General features: G+C 38.2%; 1 protein-coding gene and 1 long non-coding RNA gene across 2 annotated transcripts; one reads left to right on the top strand and one right to left on the bottom strand.

Moving 5' to 3' along the window:
• The first annotated feature begins 209 nt into the window (after positions 1–209).
• On the top strand, positions 210–2,697 carry LOC149407258 (uncharacterized). The gene is made up of 3 exons (XR_016296544.1): positions 210–541; positions 1,809–1,941; positions 2,493–2,697. It is a non-coding gene; the product is annotated as an uncharacterized LOC149407258 (long non-coding RNA).
• Positions 2,698–10,674: 7,977 nt separating this feature from the next.
• LOC149407257 (UDP-glycosyltransferase 71A15-like) lies at positions 10,675–22,857 on the bottom strand. Its single transcript, XM_089619663.1, has 9 exons — positions 22,829–22,857; positions 19,013–19,549; positions 18,171–18,275; positions 18,074–18,089; positions 17,835–17,849; positions 16,377–16,581; positions 15,606–15,889; positions 11,963–12,435; positions 10,675–10,910 (listed from the first exon to the last, which is right to left on the bottom strand). The coding sequence occupies exons 1-9, from the start codon at positions 22,855–22,857 to the stop codon at positions 10,778–10,780; spliced, it is 1,797 nt and encodes a 598-aa protein (XP_089475789.1). The 3' UTR covers positions 10,675–10,777.
• Positions 22,858–24,424: the final 1,567 nt, after the last annotated feature.

Below are 24,424 nucleotides of genomic sequence, written 5' to 3'. Positions count from 1 at the left end.
AATCGAGAATGGACGAGAAAATTCTCGGTTTGAATCATTTAATTAAATGTTCGTTTGGTTATGGTTCAAGTCACAAAATTTTGTGACAAGGACGTGGTTGTCATGATTTTCTGGGCTCAGTGAAATAAAAAGTTAAGTTCAGGGTCGGTTTGTTTGAGGTGGAAGTGAGGAAGGATTTATTTGCAAAATTGGAAGAACTTTCTACATTCTTCTCTTCCTTCTCTTTTCTTCTTCTTCGATTCACTTTCTCTTCTCTTCTCCATTTCTCTCGAGCGGTTCCTGCAAAGAAAAAAAAAAACAAAACCACGCAACCACAACGAAGAACTCCGGCCGATCCTCACCACTCCAACCTCTTCCTCATCTTCTTCTTCTTTCTTCTTCTTCAGCACCTCGCGCTCGGCCACCAGTTCCAGCCGAGACAGCGCGCGCCCGCTGAGGCCGAGAGAAGAACGCCGCGAGCTCGCCGTGGCCGCCGCCCGAGAAAGGACCACCGGGAGAGAGAGAACACACCCCGGAGAGTCCAAATCCACGAAAGAATTGGGTAAGAAATCAAAACCCAGGATTGATTTCGTGAATTCTAGGGTTTGAAGTGATTTTGGGGCTTTTTGGATTTCGGGTTGTTTGGGTAAAATTGATTGACTCTGATTGATTGTTTAAGCTTGGTTGTGATGTTGTTACTCGGATTCATGGATTAAGATTATTGTTTGGATTTTCTCTTGATTATTTTTGGCCGAAAATCAGAGTATGTTCATTAGAAATTGGGTGTTTTGATAATCTTGAGAATTGTTGATATTGTGAGTCGATTTTGTGTTTGGAATTATGCTTGGGATTGTTGATTTGGGCTGTTTTCGAATTTTGGATGAATTTACCATGGATTTGCTGATTTTTGGACGTGTTTTGGACTTGGCCGTGAGGTTGTTATTTTGGCCGTGTATGTTGTTTTTTGGCCGTGTGCAACATTTTTTATGGATTTAGTTTGGCTGAGTTTGAGTTTCAGATTTGTTGTGTTGGTTTGATGAATTGTTTGGTCTTGGTTTGAGTTTTGTTATCGAGGGTCTAGACTCGATTAGGGCGGGCTACGCAGAGCCCAAAACAGCGAGTTCGGGACGACGAGGACGCGGTCCGAGACATGACGGAGCTATCGAGCGAGTGTCGACGAGGTGAGACCGAGACCGGGTGAACGATGGCGTTTCGGTTTAGGCTCGGAGACTCGCGGAACGCCCGTTTTAAAAATTTAACGAGTCATCTAATTATTATTACCTTGTAATTATAAAGTTTAAGGTTTTTGTAAGAATTCTTCCGAGCTAGTACGTTAGCACGTTTAATTTGTTTTAAAGCCCGCTTCGATGTAGATTGGAAAAAAAAATAGGTTATACGTTATTGTTATTAAGCTCGTTTATGGATTTTAAGAGTTAAGACTCGATTGTGAGTTAAGGTTGGATTTCTCGGTTACTCGAGCTTAGTAATAAAAAAATTTGATATTTTTTTTGGAATCCGGAAAAAGAAAAGGAACGATATTCGGATGTTGGAATTATTTTCTAGTTTCATTATGGAGAAATGAGATTAGATTCGTTCAAAGGAGAACGAACTTACTTATTAGAATTACTTTCTCGGTTTTGAGATTGAGCGTAGTTTTTCGTTCGAGTTTACACTTTCTCGTATCGTTTGAAGTTTTGTTCTGAGAACTTGGATTCCTTATAGTGGATATGCCTTTGGGTCTTACGATTTGTAAATCGTACGTTTGAGTTTGAGTATTGTGGATTACTCATAAAATTCTGATTCAGGATCGGTTTGATTTACCGTGATAGGACTCAAGACTGAAAGTCGTTTAGAGGGTTCACGGAGTAAGTGAACGTCTGGATTCTCGGTATTGGTGAACGTTCAGGTTCACAAGACGAGCGAATGTCTCCTGGAAGAGCGACATAGACATTTACTCTCGAGGTAGGTTATTTTAACCCTTCTCTCCTGATTCTATGGTTTGGCCTCAAGTATATATTATTTTCGAAATGAAAATGTTTATGAACGTGCCACGAAACCTAGAACCGTTTTTAGAAAATGTGGCGGAACTTCAACTCGGGATATCCGATAATGAAGTTGAGAATATTTTCGATATTATACATATATCCCGTATTTACGAAAGAAAAGTTTCGTATATCCTGGACAAGCCGGTTTCACACACATGTATACGGTGCGGAGAGTGCACCTTGCTCTGATCAGAGGACTGCCACGGGTTAAGTTGGCAGGCGGCTCAGGAGATAGTACACGTTTAGAAGTATCTAGAGACACAATTTAAATTTCTGTCATTTACATTTCTGCAATTTACATTTATGCAAGGTATACTTGTACGTGTATGGTGATTTACACGTGACAAGAATATTATTATTATACAGTAAGTATTATTTTCGAAAATCTTTTAAAAAATCAAACCATTACTATAGCACCTACTGAGCCTCAGGCTCACCCCAATTTCCTCAAATTTTTCTTATAATCAGGATGTGAGAAGGAGAAAGGTTAGGAAGACCTCGGGATTAAGTGTGGTCGAGAGTTTGAAGGTTTCCGCTGGATAGTCTATCAAGTGTCGAAGGTTGGTTTTATTTTCGTTTTCTTTCTTTTATCTTTGGACTTGTAAAGTAAATAACTGGGTATGCACCGTGGGTTAGTTATGTAAAGTTTATTAGTGTTTCTTTTTATATTCTAATCACACCCCATCTTTCCCGGGGCGTGACATAAGTAAAGCAGTTACCAAAACCCCTTATGAGCTTTGGACAAACAAAAGACCAAGCATCAGGCACTTACACATCTGGGGTTGCCCAGCTAAAGCCAGGGTCTTATAGGCCACATGAAGCGAAGTTAGACTAAAGAATGGTTAGTTGTTATTTTATTGGTTATGTCGGACGTTCACGTGGTTTCAAGTTTTACAATCCCACATCCAGATCTTTTTTCGAAACGGGAAATTCTAGATTCGTTGAGGATATTGAGTTTGGGGGAGAAGAAAATACTAGAAGTGTTGTCTTTGACGAAGAATTTTCAACTATCGGTATTGAAGATATTATACCTTTTACCGTTCAAGACGTGGTTGAAGATATCACTCCTAACGTTGTCCCTAATCATGCTAACATTGAGATTCTTTCTCAAGACCCGCCCATTAAAACAAACTCAATAACCTCAAGAAGTTCCATTAAGGAGATTTACTAGAGAGAGAAGAAGTGTGATTTCTGAGGATTATATAGTTTTTTTCTCCAAGAACATGAGGATGGAATTGGTCTGACAGAAGATGATCAAATCAACTTCCATCAAGCCATGCGTTCTTCTAAATCTCAACAGTAGATCGATGTCATGAAAGATGAGATGAAATCAATGGAAAACAATGACGTTTGGGATCTTATTGACTTACCTGAAGGTGCGAAGTCAGTTGGTTGTAAATGGATATTTAAAACCAAGTTGGATTCAAAGGGTAATGTTGAAAGGTATAAGGCTCGTCTAGTCGCCAAAGGCTTTACTCAAAAGGAAGGCATAGACTATAAAGAAAATTTCTCTCTGATTTCATCGAAAGATCTTTTAGGACTATTATGTCACTAGTAGCTCATGTTGATTTAGAGCTACATCAGATGGATGTAAAGACTACATTTCTCCATGGAGACATTGAAGAGACAATTTATATGACCCATCCAGAAAATTTGTGTCAGGAGATCCAAAGTTTTATTGTTTTCAAGTTGAAAAAATCCATCTACGGACTCAAACAAGAATCTCGGCAATGATATCTCAAGTTTCATACGGATTCGAGGCAGATATTATTGATGTTGTGTATTCCAAAAGTTCAATGAGAGTAAATACATCTTCCTGGTTTTATATGTCGACGAGATTCTACTCGGTAGTAGTGACATTACTTTGCTACATGAGACCAAGAAATTTCTGACGAAGAATTTCAAAATGAAAGATCTTGGCGAAGCTTCTTTTGTATTAGGAATCAAGATACTACGAGACCATTCTCAAGGTGTTCTTAGATTATCACAAAAGAGCTATATTGATAAAGTTTTGAGCAGATTCAGCATGAAAGATTGTAAGCCAGGAGATACGTCCGTATCTAAAGGAGACAAAATCAGTCTCAATCAATGTCCCGGTAATGATCTTGAAAGTAATGAGATGCAAAAGCTTCCATATCCTCAATTGTTGGGAGTCTTATGTACGCTCAAGTTTACACTCGTCTCAACATTGCATTCATCGTGGATATCCTTGGTAGATATTTGAGTGATCCAAGTTTGCAACATTGGAAGACGGCAAAACGCATGATGTGTTATCTAAGACGAAAAAAAGACTATATGCTCACTTATCGGAAATCAGAGAGTTTGGAGGTCGTAGGTTTTTCTGATTCCGATTTTTCTATATGTCAAGATAGCAAGCACTCCACATCAGACTATGTTTTCATGTTGGCAGAGGGAGCTATCTCATGGAAGTCTGCTAAACAGAGACTTGTAGCTTCTTTGACCATGGAAGCGGAGTTCATATCTTGTTTCGAGGCATCCAACCACAGAATTTGGCTGCGGAATTTTGTCACCAGATTGAGAGTTGTAGATGGCATTGATAAGCCATTGAAGATTTATTGTGACAACAATTCTGCAGTTCTTTACTCTAACAACAACAGTAGCTGGACGAAGTCAAAGTTCATCGACATCAAGTTTCTAGTTGTGAAGGAGAGAGTTTAGGATGGACAAATTTCTATTGAACACATAGGAACCGATTTTATGCTAGCAGACTCATTGACTAAAGGTTTAACGCCTAACGTGTTTCATGAGTACACTGCTCATATGGGCGTCATTCTAGATAATAGCTTGGTTTAGTGGGAGTTTTGTTTTGTGTACTATGTGTTTTGTATTCATATTTTCATTGATGATTTCTTCAAAATAAAGTTGAGTTTTTCATCATTGTCCTGAATTCTAAAACTTGCAATATTATATTGCCTAAAGAAATAACCTTACTAAAGACTACATTAGGATCAGTTGAAAATGAACATGCCTAAGGTCATATTGCACGTTATTTTCATGCTACTCATCCATATTTGATCTATGTCATTAATTGTGTAGGTATGGTGATCATGGTAGTTTAGTCATAACATTCATATGATCACTACTACAAATGTTGGATTCTACAACCCATATTCTACAACGCTTACGGCTAAGTCTTCTAGAAACTGGATGCTTCTACAACGCTTATGACTAAGCGTTGTAGAAGCTTGGTGTTTCTACAACGCTTATGGCTAAGTGTTGTAGAAGCTTGGTGTTTCTACAACGCTTACCATAAGTGTTGTAGAAGCTTGGTGTTTCTACAACACTTACTATAAGTGTCGTAAAATTTCACCATATTTTAGACCTCCCACAACGCTTAGACTATCCGTTGTAGAATCCTCGCCGTGGCGACGTGTTTTTCTCATCGCGGCGAGAACTTTCTACAACGGATAATCTAAGTGTTGTGGAATCAGTGAAATTTAATGAACCTCCCCACAACGAGAAGAGTTCCAGAGAGCCCTTTTTTAGAAGATATTCGTGCCGCAATGAAGGATATCTCTCGCCGCAGCGAGACAATTTTGGGTTTACTTTCAGCATTCTCGCCGAAATGAGAAATAGCATTCGCCGCGGCGAGAGTTCTACATAACTTACTCTAAGCGTTGTAGAAGCGTTTTAAAACCTAAAAATTTAAATTTTTTTTTAAAAAAAACCCGCCCGAATTTTAGACTTAACCATTTTTTTCTTCTTCATTCTTCATTATTATTCTTCTTCTTCATTCTTCATTGCTCTTCATTCTTCTTCTCCACCATCTCACTCTCCACCCTCTCTCTCTTTCTCTCTCTCTCTCCGCCATCACTCTTCTTCTCCGCCCTCACTCTCTCTCCGCCTTCACTTCTCTTTCTCTCTCTTCCTTCACTTCTCTCTCTCTGTCCTCACTCTCTCTCCGCCTTCAATATTCTTCTTCGTCCCCACAAACCCACAAAACCCAAACCTCAAACCAACAAAACGCACAACCACAAACCCAAAAAATCTACCACCACGTTAAACTCTCACAAGTCTAGGCACCTCCGATGACAACTCCGACCTTCTCTTTCTTCCACGCCTCTGTGCTCCTCATCTACACTTCGGATTTGTTTTTAGTTAAGAATTATGTATAATTTAGGTTGAAAATAAATGTTTGTTTGGAACTGAGAGTATGAATTGATATAATTTTAGTTGAAACACCATATTTGTTTGATATTTCGTTGGAATTGAGTTTGCATTTGATATTTAGTTAAGACTAAGATATAATTTTGTTTGGTCTCGTGTTGGAATCGAGATTGAGTTCTTGATTTGATTTGAGCTGAAATCATGATTGAATTTGTGTTAGAAACTGAGATTATGTTTTGAATTGTGTTTCTTAGATTTCATGTCGTCTACTACTACTAGTTCTAGCGGTAGCACTAAAAGAAAACCTAGAAGACAACTAACTCAAAATATACGTCTCCGCGACGAGAATTGGGGAAGAACCCAGATATTTCTCACCGCGGCAGAGTATATTTTTCACCGCGACAAGATAATTCTACAACGGATATCTTATCCATTGTAGAATATCTCGCCGCATCGAGAAATATACATCGCCGCGGCGAGAAATTCTGAAATTTTAAAAAATTGGACAATGGAACTCTATCGTTGTAGAAACTTCTACATCGGGTGCGTAAGCGTTGTAGAAGTCAAGCTTCTACAACGGATATCTAAGCGTTGTAAAAGCTTCTACAGCGCTGGATTCTACGACGCTTATTAAGCGTTGTAGAATCATTCTACAACTATTTTTAAGCGTTGTAGGTTCTCAATTTTGTAGTAGTGGATTAAAGCTGCATTGGTTCTATATTTATGCATGAGATGGACCAGATTGTTTAAGGAAAATAAAACCAAAATAGCATCCAGAACCGCGCATTCATAATTTGGTAACATAATTATAGTAAATATATATAGCTCAAGTTGGTGATTGTTAGGAAATTATTTCTTTTAAAGTGATGTTACATTTCTATAATTATGATAGCTATTAATTTGTGATTTTATTTGGAAATGAATATGGATAAATATTTGTAATTGATATGGAATGAATGAGTAGATACTAAATATTATTAATTAAGGTAGCTATGAGTTTCCTTAGAAAATTATACAAAGGCTCACACTCACGGACGAAGCAAGGAATCTAGATTAGGGGGCTAATTTGCAATAAAAAAAATCAAGGGGATTGGTTTGTAAATTTTAAAAAATAAAATGAAAAATGGCATAAAGTGCAGAAAAAAAAATTGAGGGGGGGGGGGGGGGGGGTTATAGCACACCGTGGACTGCTACTGGTTTCGTGCCTGCTCACACTTGGTTATAGTCCCCAATGCAGATAAAATAGCTTGTTCTCTTCCCACAGAGAGTTAGGCCTTCAATTTTCTCGTTAGAGGAATAAAATGATTTTGCAAGAGAAGACCACATACCACCCGGCTCGTGTTCGTCCAATCACCGATCATCAAAGTTTTTTCGCATCAAGTGGTGATCGACTAAGCTGGATCCATGTATTCTTTTAATCCGTAATGTTGATTCTAAGAAATATATACGTACTAAGTTTTCCATCTTGTAGTTTCAGACAAATCTTTGTTTGCAATCCCTTGATTCGAGGTGGGCATTTCTTGCACAATTTCCATTTATTTAGAGAAACTGCATGGTTTTTAAAATGCTAGATTTTTATTTAATCTTCAGCTAAATGTGTTTTTCAATATAGTTTTATATAATATTTTTTTACTTTATTATAACAGTTTTTTAAATTTATAGCATCACGATTCACGATGCATTCATCTTGTTTCCTATTTAACTCGACATACTTTATGTCATTACGATTAGATTCTTGAATGTACGTTTCAATTCGACCAGACTTCGTTCTCAGATCAAGTCACACGTCTTAAATTTTTTGACAACTAAAAACAGCATATCAATAATGCCTTCTGTCTCACGTATCTTTATATCTGCGTTCACATTTGCATTTTCTGTGCATAAAATAAATCTCCTTTGACTACTCGCAATGTGATACAATTCAGACAAAATTATTTAATAAATTAAAACCTCCAAACTTCGAACAAACCTAACTATATTCAAACAAATCAAACCCTAATTACCTTATGCTTACCAATCCAAAATAAAGTTGATACTAAAGGTTATTAATAGTGATGCTAAAAGTGAGTTATGATATTCCTAGGTGTCAAGGAAATAGACACCACATTTTGAGTAAATACAAGTGAGAGAAATGATACATATTTTTATTTTTTTTAAATAAAAATTTTTATCGATATAAATAAATTAATCTTAACCGAGATCCACAATATCCAAATAAAAATATCATAAATTCATTTACCACATCAGAAGGTCAAATCTATTGACGTCTGAACTAAAAAACAACCATTGGATAAGAGATTCGGTGGCACAAATTAGATCTAACTATAAATTATGGAGAAAAAAAATTACAAAACTTGGAATTCATATGATCATACTTTCAAGAAACCTGAAGGTATCTAAAGAATAAAATTGATATTAATATGGATTCTAGGTTATTAAGAGCAACTTCAATGTTAAGAGATGTTTACCCATGACACATCATCATAAATACTATATATTATTCAACAAGATTTTGTAAACAAGTAGTCACTTAATGAGAGATTTTTTTAAATAATGCTCAACGTTTGTTTTTTACTATGCAATTAGCCAAAAAAAAAAAAATGTACGTAAAATGCCCTTTCACTAATTTATACCAAATCTCATTTCAAGACTATCATCTCAGAGCTTTCATCTTCTTCACGTTCATCCTCCATCTCCAGCGACTACAGATCGTCGGAATCCACCGGCGAAATCCCCTTCGGAAGCTCCAATGTCCTCACCGACTGCGACATGAGCTGCTTCGTCCTCCGGGGATCATGACGTCGGTGCTCAGTCCGAAAGTCACTGGAACGTTCTTCGGGAACCGTCGCAACCACATCAGCTTTGTGGTGCAGCTCGACCCGGCCTCGGAGCCGATGCTGATCGTCGAGATGGTAGTCTCGACGGCCTCGCTCGTCAAAGAGATGGCCTCGGGGCTCGTTTGGATCGCACTCGAGTCGGGGAAGCTCCACGGGCGGCTTCAATCGATTGGTGACGAAATCCAGGTCGCTTTGCATCCTTAGCTTGCCTCCGATTCTTTTGAGATTTGGTTTGGATTTGGCGGCGATTTCAGATTCTAGGGTTTTTTGTTCGACAGTTAATCCGATTAATTGTCTGTCACAGTTAATCTGATTAACTGTCACAATTAATCTGATTAACTGTGACGAACTTCTTTCGAAAATGATTTCGAACATCGGCATGTCTTGCGGTTGCGCCGATCCGGCCGTTCGAAGATCGCAAGTTCAGTTTTGCATATTAGCTGTGATAGTTAATCAGATTTACTATGAAGGTTCATTCTATTAACTGTGACGATCCTCCTCCGGAAACGATCTCGAACATCAACGAGTCTTGCGGCTGCACAGATCCGACCGTTTGAAGGTAGGGTTGAGATTTTGTCGTTTGAAACTTTGATGAAAACTCGGATTCCGGCGCCGGAGACGACAGAGATGAAAGTTAATAAGATTTATTGTTGTTCTTGTTACAGTTAATAAGATTTACTGCTGTTCTTGTTACGGGTAATTAGATTTACGATTTTTCTTGTTACCGTTAATATTATATACTCTGACAGTTAATAATAACAACCCTAAAGGGTATTATTGGAATATTGGAATGTTATTATAATAAATTGGTTACTTTCCTAAATATATTAATAGTTGGGCTATAATTTTAAAATATGGGGGCAGTTTGGGCTAGATACCTAGTCTGCCCATTATTAAATAGTATTTTTATATTACTAATGGACATTTTTCAGACAAAATACTCTATTGTGAGCATATATAAAAATTGTCAAATATAATATTATTTAAGATATATTATTTCTTTTTATTTATTTTATATCCACTTTATATTATTTTGTATAAAAATATTAGTGAGCATTGTTGCCATATATAAACACCATTGTCATAATGATTATAACATTTTAAGTTGTCCACGATGCAATAACAACTTGAGTTGTTTTCCACCTAAATTCAGCTTAAGTATGGCAACCCCTATTGTAATTGCTCTAATAGAGATGCTAAAAGTGGGTTATGATGTTTCTAGACGTCAAGAAATAAATGCAGCATTTTGAGTAAATATAAGTGAGAGAAATATATTATATGTTTTCTTTAAATATAAAGGTTTTTGACATCAATATTAAAATAAATTAATTAATCTCAACCGAGATACACAATATATAAAAAAATCATAAATTCATTTATTACATCAGAAGGTCAAATCTATAGACGTCTGAATTCAAACACAGCCATTGGATAAAAGATTCAGCGGTGCAAATTAGAAGAATATGTAGTCCATGGAATTCATATGATCATACTTTCAAGAAAGCTGCAGGTGTATCTGAATAAGAATATGTAGTCGGAGTCTAGAGTTGTGTTTCTCTAAGATGGAGTAATTAGTTCACAGTCTATGTAATTATACAATAACTTATATTTAAGTTTAAACGTTGGAATTTTTTTTTTTTTTTTTTTTTTTTTTTTTTTTTTTTTTTTTTACAATATGTAGGGGTTTTAAGTAATTATTTAGTCCAAAATTCTGACATACATTGACTTGTTCTTTTGTGTTCTCATTTTAATTATAAATAAGAGCACAATTGTAAGTACATTTGTATGTTAATCAGAAATGGGAAATAAAGTTTGAAACAGGTCCGTGATGAGGCGAGAAAAAGAAAGGTGAGACGAGCCACCAAGCATGACCGCATTCTTACTCTTTTGACCCATCTCCTCAACCCTCTTCCTCACGTCGCTTTCAACCAAGGATTGAAATCTCGCATCTCACGGTCGTACCGCATTTCTGATTTTGAGGGTATCTCGTCTCGTACCAGGATATTCCGCGATATTTGATGAACGTTCGAGGTATCTCGTACCGTGTGGTATATCACATTCCGCGACATATACCGCAAAAAAGATGGTATCTCGCGAGGTATTTGAACAACAAATATTTTTTTTTAAAAATACCTTTTAATTTTCATGATACAGAGATTTTGAAAGATAAATTTAAATATAGAATTTACACACATAGAGTTTCGAACACATAAATGATAAAAATACAATTCATAATACAAGTCACTACTAAGAAGATGACAAAAGATGATGGATTTTGAGTGCTGTTATAAATAATAGATGTCACTTAAAATGTGTCACATATTATATAAAAATGCTACTCATCATAGTGCTACTAAAATTTAGTGAATTTTTAGTAGGGTTGGTATAAATTTTCCTCTAAAAATATATATTTATAATAATTATTATTTAATTTGTCACATTCATTTACCTAATAGCACATGGACAAATAAATACATCATTAATAAATCTAATATAAACGTTAATAAATAGATCATTGTCTTTATTTACAATTGATATTATTGGTATTTTATTATATTATATTATGTTTGTAATGTGTATATTGGACCATTAGTTAGCTTAATGATGGCTGTGTACGTGCCTATTGTTTTTAATGATATTTTATTATATTATATATTATATATATGTCACAGATTTAGACAGTTTGTGACTTTGTGTAGCCTGATTGTGTGAATGTATTTAAAGAGTCAAGACTTGAACAAAATGAGAACCGTAAAAATGTCCCACATGGTTTGTGTAGTTGTGTTATATCAACTCTCAGGTATTATAAATATAGAAGTAATTGAAGACAAAACAATGAATGATTGTTGGGCTTGCTAAAGTCAAAGCCCATCCGGCTTGATATAAGCTAAAAAAATGCAGTTAAAATTCTATTCCGCATAACTCGCTACCGCGACTGTGCGGATTGCGAGATCTCGCGCGAGATTTCAATACTTGCTTTCAACCTCCATAACCCTTCTGATCCCGGCCTCGTTATCAGAGCTCCCAACGACCGTCTGACCATGGCCGGAGCGGTAGAACCCGCTCTTGAAGTCCAAGCTGATCATCTCCGCCAGCCCCAGCTCTGCCGCCATCTGGAACCCAATCAGATGCTGCTCCGCCTGCAGCGGCCACGCCGCCATCAGAACCCCACACCACAGGCTCTCCAGGATCGAGTTCCACCCGCAGTGCATCACGAATCCGCCCACTGCCGGGTGGGCCAGCACCGCCGCCTGCAGGGCCCACCCGACGATCTTGCCCCGGCCAGCTGTCGCCTTCAGGAACCCCTCGGGGAGCACGTCCCCGGGGTCGGAGTACGTGCCCTGGGACGCATATGTCACCGCTGCTATCGTGTTTTGCGGGGGCCGCCGCAAGGACCATAAAAATCTGGTCCCCGTGTTGCGGAGCGCCGTGGCGATTTCCTTCACCTACCAGCCAGAACATTTATTTAGGAGCTGGACAAGATAACAATTAACTACTATAACAACAATTAGTGGTGTTCAACTCTCTATTCATAAAATTAGAGCAAAAAATACAAAAATTAAAAAAAAAAACACTCTTTATTCATAAAAAGGTATGTATGTATATAAGAGTAAAACAATCGTCTAGTACATTCCCCTAAGTAACGAAATTTATGTTCAATTCAACTAAAACTGGAGTGCCCATCCTAGCGTACTCATAAAAACAAATAATAATAAAAATATTAATAATAATAATAATTGTATGAGAAATTGCTCAAAGTACCACCATATCAATAATTTTTTCCAAAACTCCACCAAGGTATAATTTTGGCCAAAAATACAAGTTGTCCACTTGTGAAAAACCAAATATACCCTCCACCTTAAATTTTCTTTCAATCTCACACCTACCCTCTCATAACTCATTTAATATCATCATTTAATCCATTCTTAATTAAACTTGTTTATTTATCTCTCTCTCTCTCTCTCTCTCTCTCTCTCTCTTTCTCTCTCGTCAGAAGAAAAAAGCTCAAAGCTTGCCAAAGTTGAGCTGCCTAAACCCTAGATTTGAGCTCACCCAATCCTTGCCAAAGTTGAGCTGACCCAAACCCTTGGATTTGAGCTCCGACACGCTCAAGGAAGCACGACCAAAGCTCGTAGATCCGGTCACGACGAAGACCGTAGCTCCGACCAAGCACGTAGCTCCGATCCTCGCCGAAGGTTAGTTTTGTTTTTTTGTTTTATCAAACTTTTCTTTCGTTTTTGTGTATGTTTATTCTGGGTATGTTTAAATTTGGGGCAAAAATAAGATTTTCGTGATTCTGGGTAATTTTTGAAGTTGTCTAACGAAGTTCGTAAGTTTCGCAGATGTCAACAGTTGACGTCAACAATTGACGTCAACAGTTGACATCAATTGTTGACATCTTAATCAACTGTTGACGTCAACTGTTGACATCTGATGTCAACAATTACTAACTTTGGATTTCTTCTTGATTTGATTTCAACTATTGACGTCAACGGTTGACATCAACTGTTGACGTCAACTGTTGATATCAACAGTTGACATCTGATTCAACAATTACTAACTTTGGATTTCTTCTTGATTTGTACGCAGTGGTGACGAAAAGTTCACGATCGACTTATATCGGCACGGGGCAGTGAAGTTAGCGACCCATGTTGGATCGGACATGGAGATTTATGACAATAAGGAAACAATGTAAACAATAGATAGCAATGTGTTTCATGTACTACTCTTATCTTAATCTTTTCGTATGCTTTTGATAGCAATGTTGTTCACGTACTATTCATATTTTAATCTTTTGGTATGCTTTTGATAGCATGTTTAATGAATATCAACAATATATCAATTATCAATATGTAGTTATTTTTTAATGGTTTTGACGTCAATTGTTGACATCAATGTCAACAGTTGACGTCAATTGTCGACATCTGTGATTTATGAGCTCTCTGTTTATTGACATTGATGTCAACAATTGACGTCAACTATTGACATTGATATCAACAGTTGACGTCAATTGTTGACATTGATGCTGTTGACGTTGATGTCAACAATTGACGTCAATTGTTGACGTCGATGTCAACAATTGACGTCAACTGTTGACATCAATGTCAACAATTGACGTCAAATGTTGATATCAATGTCAACAATTGACGTCAATTGTTGACATCAACGTCAACAATTGAGGTCAACAAGTAGTATGCACAAAAGAGATTCTCTTTAACAAAAGTAGTTTGAACAAAACGCATAATGAATTAAACAAATAGACTCTTAAACAAAAGTAATATGAACAAAGCATAATAAATTAAAAAAAAAGTAGTCTGAACAAAGTATAAAAAAGTAGTCATCCAATCCTAATGTAGCAAGAATTGACGATTCATGAGTTGAAACCGAATCACATCCCTCCTCGAGTATTGATGGCATAAGGAGATTCGATGGCATAAGGGAATTGAACAAAGCTAGCGAAGTTCACTTCGGACGACATCATAATTCCGAAAGATCTTTTCTCATGATACCGACTAGGTTCAACCAAAGTACCACCTTGCTTGAATAATAAATAAATTTCCGCTATCACTGTACAAATCAAGAAGAAATCTAAAGTTAGTAATTGTTGACATCAGATGTCAACAGTTGACGTCAACAGTTGATGTCAACTCTTGACATTATACATCAACAATATATGTCAACAGATGACATCAACTGTTGACATAAGATGTCAACAATTGATGTCAACTGTTGACGTCAATTGTTGACGTCAACTGTTGACATCTGCGAAACTTACGAACTTCGCTAAACAACTTCAAAAATTACCCAGAATCACGGAAACCTTATTTTTGCCCCAAATTTAAACATACCCAGAATAAACATACACAAAAACGAAAGAAAAGTTTGATAAAACAAAAAACAAAACTAACCTTCGGCGAGGATCGGAGCTACGTGCTTGGTCGGAGCTACGGTCTTCGTCGTGACCGGATCTACGAGCTTTGGTCGTGCTTCCTTGAGTGTGTCGGAGCTCAAATCCAAGGGTTTGGGTCAGCTCAACTTTGGCAAGGATTGGGTGAGCTCAAATCTAGGGTTTGGGCAGCTCAACTTTGGCAAGCTTTGAGCTTTTTTCTTCTGACGAGAGAGAAAGAGAGAGAGAGAGAGAGAGAGAGAGAGAGAGAGAGAGAGAGAGAGAGAGAGAGAGAAGTTTAATTCAGAATGGATTAAATGATGATATTAAATGAGTTATGAGAGGGTATGTGTGAGATTGAAAGAAAATTTAAGGTGGAGGGTATATTTGGTTTTTCACAAGTGGGCAACTTGTATTTTTGGCCAAAATTATACTTTGGTGGATTTTTGGAAAAAGTTATTGATATGGTGGTACTTTGAGCAATTTCTCTAATTGTATTAGGATTTAGGACCAAGTGGCAAATAAAAAATACAAAGACATAAAGAAAAAGGTAAACCGTTAAATTCTACAGGGGTCGAAAGTAAATTTGTAGTAACTTTGAATATGAATATAATATGATTTTTATTATTACTCACTTTAATAATTGTCATGTGTGAAGCAAGTATTCATTTTTATATGAATAAAAGCGAAAGGACTATATTGAAAAGTACTAAAAATTGACAACTTTACCTGCTCAGCGTAGAAGCTACCCATGCTGCCGAAGCAAAGGAACACCACCGATTGCGGAGGCTGATCGTCAAGCCACTCGAGAACCGCCGCGTCTTCCTCGACAATGGAACGGTGGTTTAGAATGGGTCCCACCGGGTACACCGGAGGCAGTCCGGCGTGATCTCCGGAGGACAGCCATTGGAGCGGACCAGACTCAAGCTCCAAGAACGTGTTGACGATTATGCCTTTGACGCGTCTGAGCCTTTCCGTGCACCTGTACAGTACGCGGACTCGGCTCTCACCCTCTATTGGAGGAGTTATTTAGTTATTTGGTTTTATTCTGTTTGTCGTTTTTTCTTAGTCACAAACGACTTGTCGTCGTTTCTGCTTTTTAGTTTTTGTGTACTCTGTATAAAAAAGGAATTATTCCTCAGTCAATGAATTAATCAGTTTTCATTCAATTCAAATCTTGAAATTCTTTTCTCTCTCTTGATCATTGGATCTCAGAATCCAATATGGTATCAGAGCTCTTTTTCCGCAAATCCTGAGATCGTATGATCGTGATTTTTTTTCTGGCTCTTATCTCTTCTCCAATTCTCATTTTCGAGCAACAGTAATCTTCCACAATGGAGACTGAAGCTTCATCGACGGAGAATCCAATCGCCGGAATCACAGGAAACATCAGACCTAGGTCTAACATCGAGGATCAATTCTCGCCTTTCTACCTTCACCATTCCGATTCGTCTGGAGGCAGTCTCGTCTCTAACGTCCTCAACGGAACTAACTACATGCCTTGGAGCCGCTCGATGATGATCGTTCTTGAAGCAAAGAACAAATTGGGATTCATCGATGGTTCCATCAAGAAACCTCCACCAGAGGATCCAGATCTTCTTCGATTATGGAGCAGGAACAACAACACCATAATCGCCTGGATCATGAACTCGGTGAGCAAAGAAATCGCCTCTAGTCTTCTTCTTGATGGTACTGCCATGGATATCTGGAACGATTTGAAGGATCACTTCCAGCAAAGCAACGGTCCAAGGATCTTCCAGCAGAGGCGCGAGTTCATCAATCTGGCGCAAGAAAATCAATCGATTGGTGTGTTCTTCACGAAGCTCAAGTCTGTCTACCAAGATCTATGCGAATTCAAACCAGAATGTACTTGTTCTTGCACATGTGGAGGAAAGGCAAAGCTCCAGCAATTTGCCGAGTCAGAGTACGTCATGCAGTTCCTTATGGGACTCAATGAGAACAACACTCATGCTCGTGGACAAGTCCTCCTGATGGAGCCAATTCCTCCAATAAGCAAGGTGTACGCGATGCTGACTCAAGAAGAAACGCAAAGATCGATTGGCCTTGACTCAATTTCCTCAGGAGAGCAATCCAATTCCTTAGCCATGACGGCTCGTGATGATCAGAAGAAATCTAAAGGCAAGGAGAAACCTCTTTGCACACACTGCAAGATGCTAGGGCACACCATTGACAAATGCTACAAGATACATGGTTATCCCCCTGGATACAAGTTCAAGACGAAGTCTCAAGTCAACACAGTCGAAGGAACAAGCACTGGATGTGGTGGTGATAATCAGACAGCTTCCTCAAGCCTCTCTGTGGATCAGATCCACCAATTGATCAACCATCTATCCAGACAGCTTGCATCATCAACTCAGAACAACCCTGGTCACTCCAATGAAGTCAACATGACATCATTCCAAGGAGGTTCTTATGGTTTGATCAATTTTACTGATTCATCGAATTTAGTGCATAACTCTTGGATCTTAGACTCTGGTGCCTCAAAACATATATGTGCACAAAGAAGTTTATTTTCAGATTTAAGAGTTCTACACAATTCGAGAGTAACTTTGCCAAATCACACTATTATTGATGTTAGCCATATAGGAACTGTTAGAATAAGTAGTGATCTTGTTCTGCATAATGTCCTCTATGTGCCTTGTTTTAAATTCAACCTTATATCTGTGCATGCTTTGACCAAGAATTCTGATTTCTGTGTCTCTTTTGCGAATGATTATTTTTATATACAGGACATGAAGCATATGAAGATGATTGGATCGGGTAGATCGACCAATGATCTCTATGTTTTGTTCAAGAATCATCTCATTAACTCAGCAATACACCGGAATAATGTTTCAGCACAGATATGGCATCAACGACTTGGTCACCTCTCCCATAAAAGATTAGATGTCCTCAAACATCGGTTAGCCTATACTACACATGTTTCAGATAAAGTACCTTGTTGTATATGTCCTATGGCAAAACAACACCGTTTACCTTTTATTTCTGCAAACAATATGTCTAGTTCTCGTTTTGACTTGATACATTGTGATATCTGGGGCCCTTATAAAGTGCCTTCCAGATTAGGACATCGTTTCTTTTTAACTCTTGTCGATGACCATACTCGTTTTTGTTGGATTTTTTTAATGAAGCACAAGTCAGATGTTCACTCTATTATCCCTCGCTTTTGTGCTTACATTTCCAATCACTTTGCTGTTAATATTAAGAATTTTCGATCTGACAATGCACATGAGTTAGTCTTTGCAGAATATTTTGCAAAACATGGGATCATACATCAGTTCTCTTGTGTAGAAACTCCACAACAGAACTCTGTTATAGAAAGGAAACATCAACACCTGTTGAATGTTGCTCGAGCACTCCTTTTTCAATCCAAACTTCCTATTCAGTATTGGAGTGAGTGTATTTTAACAGCAACATATATTATTAATCGTTTACCTGCCCCTGTTATATCTAACAAATGCCATTTTGAGCTTCTTTATGATAAAGATGTTGATTATGCTCATATGAGAGTGTTTGGTTGTCTATGTTTTGCTTCGACTCTACGAGCACATAGAACCAAATTTGACTCTTGTGCAAGGAAATGTGTGTTTATTGGGTATCCACAGGGTGTTAAGGGTTACAGGCTTTTGGATTTGGATAATCAAGAGGTCTTTCTATCTCGTGATGTGGTTTTTCATGAACAATACTTTCCCTTTCATGATCCACATTGCAAGACCATTACGCTAGATCCTTTTGAAGATACTCCAATCCCAATCCCTATTCCAAACACTATCCCTGCACATCATGCACTCACTGATCATCATAATCCTGAACCAACTACTGCTGTGCCGTGTGGTCATGAGATTGAGACCAGCTCACCTACTACAAATGAGACAGTCATTCCTGACCTTGTTGAAGTTGAGGCAACCTCTCCCTTGCCAGCTCCGAGAAGGTCTTCTAGGAGTCATGTCCCACCTCATTATTTGAAGGAGTATCACTGCAACCTTATTCAATCAGGTGATACTCATTCTTCGAAACATACCCTTGATCATGTTCTTAGTTATGATAACTTGTCTCTTGCTTTCAGAAATTTTGTCCTTTCTGTTTCAGTTCAGTCAGCACCCCAATATTATCACATAGCTGTCAAAGATAGTGAATGGAGAGCCGCCATGTCAGAGGAACTTGCCGCTATGCACAGCAACAATACATGGATTGCCGGCAATGAGCTCACCGGAACCGGCTTGACGAACCCCGGTAGGTCCAGCTCCGCCGCCGGGTCTCTCACGAGCTCTGCGGGGTCGGTGTTGCTCGCCTGAAAATGGAGCGAGAGAGCAAGGAACGATGCTGGGGAAGGGTAGAACACGTAGGCCGGTACGGCGAGCTCGTCGGTCATGGCGGTCGAGAACATGTCGACGACAATTCCGGCGACCCGGATCGGCCAGGATCGGACCACGTGGCTGACGAGCGGGACTTGGGTGTCGACGAAGGGGACCTTGAAGGCGCCGGGGTCGGCCTCGAGGGTGGAGTCGTAGCCGTCGAGTTTGGAGAGGTCGATGAACATGACGCGCGACGAGGGTGGCGCGTAGACGAGGGCGTCGATGTAGGCGGAGAAGTCGGTCTGGGAACGGAGCTTGAGGACGAGGACGGCTACGGAAAGGCTGTCTTCGCTATTGCTTTTACAATAATCAATCGTTGAAAGCCATTTCGGTAAAAATAAAATAAAAAAAATCGTTGAAAGCCATTATCTTGGATTTGTGTTTACGAACATAATAGTGTCGTCGTGTGGGTTTCTTTTTTTTATCTTTTTTTTTTATCTATCGGATCCGTCCTTTCACTTTAGTTATTGCTGGTTTTGTTGTCGTCAGTGTGGTTTTGGCGTTTTGCGCATCTGCATTATTGTGGGAAAATAACACATTTATACTCTGTGTTTTAGTGAAATGTCGAGTTTAACCCTCAGTTTTCAAAAATGTCGAGTTCATACCCTCTATTTAACTAAAATGACGAAATTATACCCTGAAATGAATAACAGCGTCACAAATCTCTCTTTCATTGATATTAACTCTTATATAAGAAAAACCGAATCAAATCTAAATCAGTACCCTAATTTCCAAATTCTCAATTTTGAAATAAAAATAGCCTTAAATTGAAATTAAATAATAAAACTCATACCGCCTAAGAAATGACTTCATTCCGTGTTCGAATTGTAACTCTAAATCTTGGATTCTCTGTTCGAATATGCGATTTTGATGACTATCAATTATCGATATTTACCCCTTTGCCTCTTTCTGTGTTCTTCACGATTAAGAGACTGTTGTTTATTTTTTAGTTTTTAAATAAATTACATATATGGCGCGAATGGATAAAGATAATTGGTGTTTATATTATAAATATTAAAGTCAACGTCAATGAAAAGTCAATAAAAAGAATATTTGTGACACTGTTGTCTATTTCAGGGTATAATTTCGTCATTTTAGTTAAACAGAGGGTATGAACTCGACACTTTTGAAAACCGAGGGTTAAACTCGACATTTCACTAAAACACAGGGTATAAATGTGTTATTTTCCCTTTGTTTTCAGAAAAAAGTCCAATCAAGAATACATATTAAAAAAAACATTTAAAAAAAAATAAAGCTCCAATAATGTAATTTGCAAGAATAAATGCTATATTTGCAGTTGTATCACTTCAGTAGAAGAAATTGAAAAATTATATTTTTGCCTTTTAATTTAAATTTTTTACATTTTTAGTCTCTCTGTCAACTTTTTCGTTAAAAAATCTGTTAAACATTGATGTGGAGATTTATCTCTACACACACATCGCAGCAAGTGTACGAGTGTCGTCAAGTAATATACATACTTAGGGAACGAGTTATCGATCTCACAAGGACTAGATGACTCGATGTCTAGAATCAACTAATTTCCTTTCTTTTTGATAAAAATAAAGGAATAAAAGATGGGGGTTTGAATTGCATTGTGAGAATAATTCTTATCAAACAAGAGAGCTAAAGAACGTTTTAAACAAATATGATCAAAGCAAAGAACATGATTTTGTTAGTTCAATGATGTGATTGGTTATTGGGCTCACATATAGATCGAGTTAGAATGGGAAAACTAGCTTCACACCACAGAAGTATCCACTAATTATCTCTCTCGAGTCTTTAGGGACCTAGTTGTTTGACAAACTTACACCTCACGGCTTGATCCTATTAAAACAAACAACCGCAATGCACTCGGGACTCAAATGACTAGACTGATCCCATAATCTTTCTATAGATCTAGGTAGACTTGTGACAGGAAGGGTAGAGCTCGCATATTTATTCCCTATTTATCGGTCTCAAAACTTACCCAGAGATTCACTTGTTAGTTAGCTATTCTAACTATATATGACGGACACTCACATTCTCATAGATTTCTTCTTTCTCTCATGAAAAAAACTATATTCCTAAGGCTATGAACCAATCATCATCAACTCACCAACTACATCATGTCCCTCTGAAGAATGAAGCGAGAGTATTTACAGTCCGAATTCCCGTACATTATTCTAGACTTCAAAGACATAGCCTTGTGAAAAGCTGGTTGTATGATTGTTGTTTCCTATTCGAAGCTACTCATGATTGAAATTATGCAAAGCAAAATGACAATAAGCAAAAGCAAGAAACTAGGAAGTAAAGAGACATGGTATTCAAAGGAAAAATCAAAATATACTCTATTCAATATCCAAAATTAAGATTCAATTCCAACAATACTCAAATGAACATAAAAACATGATCAAAACATAATTCAACAATGATCTAAACTCAAATCCAAGATCGATTACTCAAGAACACTAAGAACAATAAGAAACTTAGAGAACAAGTAAAAGAGTTCTACAAAGATGGAAACAAAGAAAGAGTAGAGGGGAAAAAAGGATAATAAAGAGGTTGATGATGAAGATGAGGAGAGTTGTCACATCCTTCTTCTTCTTCTTTCTCTTCTTCTTCTTCTTCACTCCAAGAGTTCTCTCATATCCAAAGCCATACTTTCGGAGCCTTCATTGATCCAGGCCCTTGGATGGGATCCAATGGCTAAAATTAGCTATTGGATGAGCTCTTTAAAAAATTTGCCTTCATCTACCGTGCGCGTCGCGTGCAGTTTTGGGCTCGTTGCGCTCTGCTCAATTGCGCCGCGTGGAATTGGCCCTTTTCATTGCGCTAAGATCAGAGAACTTGGGCGACATTCACGTGACGTGTTTATAATCTCACGCGTCGCATGCTGTAGTTCTCTTTGGGCACGATGCGCTCTAAGTCATGTGATGCATGAGTCTTTAATTGACTTTTCTCCATTTTTTACTTTGACTTCCGGAGGCCGTTTCTTGAGCATTTAAGCTCCGATTCCGCTCGTTATTGCATCATAGCCCTCTCTTGATCTCTTGTACATGAAAAAAGATTAAAAACTACCATAAACTATCAAATAAGCTAAGAACGAGAATTTGTTCTTGTATTTAAGGATATTGATAAGTGTAGATGAATCGCACTTATCAAATATTCACGTGTTCATCACGAGATAGCTTTAAAAAGAGAAATTATTATTTTATCCTCATCTTTAACTATATAACTTGGTTTTTCATTTCATTTTTTTAATAAATAAAATAATTTCCCCTGAACATATTTAGACTTTTGCCTTAGGATATTTGAAAAAAAATTAAATGAATAAAAGAAAAATACAAACAAAACAAAAAGAATAATTTTTTTTAACTCTTTCTCTTTCTCTCTTCGGCGCCAAGATCTCCGCTATCGAGCTCTTCTCACTCGGAATCTTCTGCGACGAGAACATTTTAGATGAGGATGAGCTACCACCATCTTTGGACAACTGCAACTTTTGGAGCCTGAGAAGGTCGCGGAGGAATCGTTGGGTACTTGTGACGTTTGTTAAGAGCTTCAGATAGTCAGCTTGTCGTTGAAAGGAGGTTCAATTGCCATCTCTTCTCCCTCATCGCAACTGCCATGGATGACACTGAGCGTGACGTCAAGATCCTTTTGTATGGTCTCATCATGTTCTTCAATTTCTCTTATTGGTTTCCCAAACTGTCGCGCTCGATGGGCTTCAAGACTGTGTACTTTAGTGTCATTAGTCAAGTGCTTTTGGCTTATATGACCGGCCGCACACCAACCATGCCATCAGAGCAGTGGCTTTTGTAACCACGAACGGGGTTCCTTGACCCTTCCATAAAGCTTCACCTCCACGAGCTTCCCTACTTCTTCCAAACGAAGTCTCAAGCATTTGGGAACAACATCAATCTCTCCCGATCGGCTACGTGTCATCATGGCAAAGAGCGACCCCTATATGCCACGAAAGGCGTAACTGAGTTCGACGACCCGTTCGTCGACTTCTTACAAAATAAACTTGATAAAAAAATATGGCTCATGACACCGATCCTACCTAAGCCTTCCGCTAGAGCAAGACTTGACCCCAGATGGGGCGGGTTTATGAGCAGGTTCGAACGCGGCTATGTTATGTGTTGTTGCCTTGGAAGCGAGCACATGATGAGCGTAGCCTAGTTTTCGAGAGCTTGTGATGGGCCTAGAGCTCTCTCAACAGTCTTTTTTGGTGGCGATGACACCGCCAGAAAGGGGTGGGTTCTGTGGAAGAGGCTCTCCCTGAAGGTTTTTCGGAGATAGTGGGAGAGAGAGAGAGAGAGAGAGAGAGAGAGAGGCACGGTGGAAGGAAAGTAGATCAAGCAACAACAGAATTCTCGTTCACCCTTATGTCAACTGCTTTATCACTCATTGTGGTGCGGGTCCACTCACCGAGGTAGTTGTGAACACGTGCTAGCTAGTTATGATTCTCTACCACGTCGATAATTTTTTTCTTGGCTAGAATGATCAGAAACAACCTTAGGGTAGGGATAGAGTTGGAGAGGGACGAGGGTTTGGTTGGCTTTTTTTTTCAAAGAAAGCGTAAGGAAGGCAATCCATGTGATGATGTGCGAGGAACGGAGTAGAAATCGGAGAAAAGATTAGAACTAACTGGCTAAGCTACAGAAACTAATGGGAAACAAAGATCTAGAACTCAAAACAAATAATTATATATAATAAAAAAAAAAGAGGTCGCTTAAACTAGGCCACTTAAACTAATTCAGCTAAACAATAACTAATATTTAAGATGTTTTAGCAATTGCAGCGGCTTCTAGGTTATCGCACTAGACAATCGGAGGTTGTGGAAGACTAACTTGAAGCTCTTGAAGAAGTGACTGGATGTAGAGCTTCCTCGTTGCGACATGAGCAAGTGCTTTATACGCTGCCGCCGTATACTAGATCGACCCACAACACCTTGCTTGCGCGAACTCTATGAAGTTAAGCATTCGGCAAGGAAGACACAAAAGGAACTTGGATTGATGATTACACGAATTACTTACCCACTACACGTCGACAAAGCTGGTGCGATGGAGTTTGTAGTGATCTGAGGAGTGAAGAAATTAAGACATTTCATGGATCCAAATCTTTTTCAAGAAGTGGAGAGAATGTTGTATATATTTATAAATATATATATATATATAATAAATTAGTAGTAAT

The sequence above is a fragment of the Urtica dioica genome, chromosome 1, assembly GCF_054948205.1.
Source record: "Urtica dioica subsp. dioica isolate 48M chromosome 1, U.dioica_male_clone48M_v1_H2, whole genome shotgun sequence".
NCBI classification, from domain to species: Eukaryota; Viridiplantae; Streptophyta; class Magnoliopsida; order Rosales; family Urticaceae; genus Urtica; species Urtica dioica.
The sequence above is the reverse complement of the archived record's forward strand: the minus strand, read 5'-3'. Positions and strand labels throughout refer to the sequence as shown.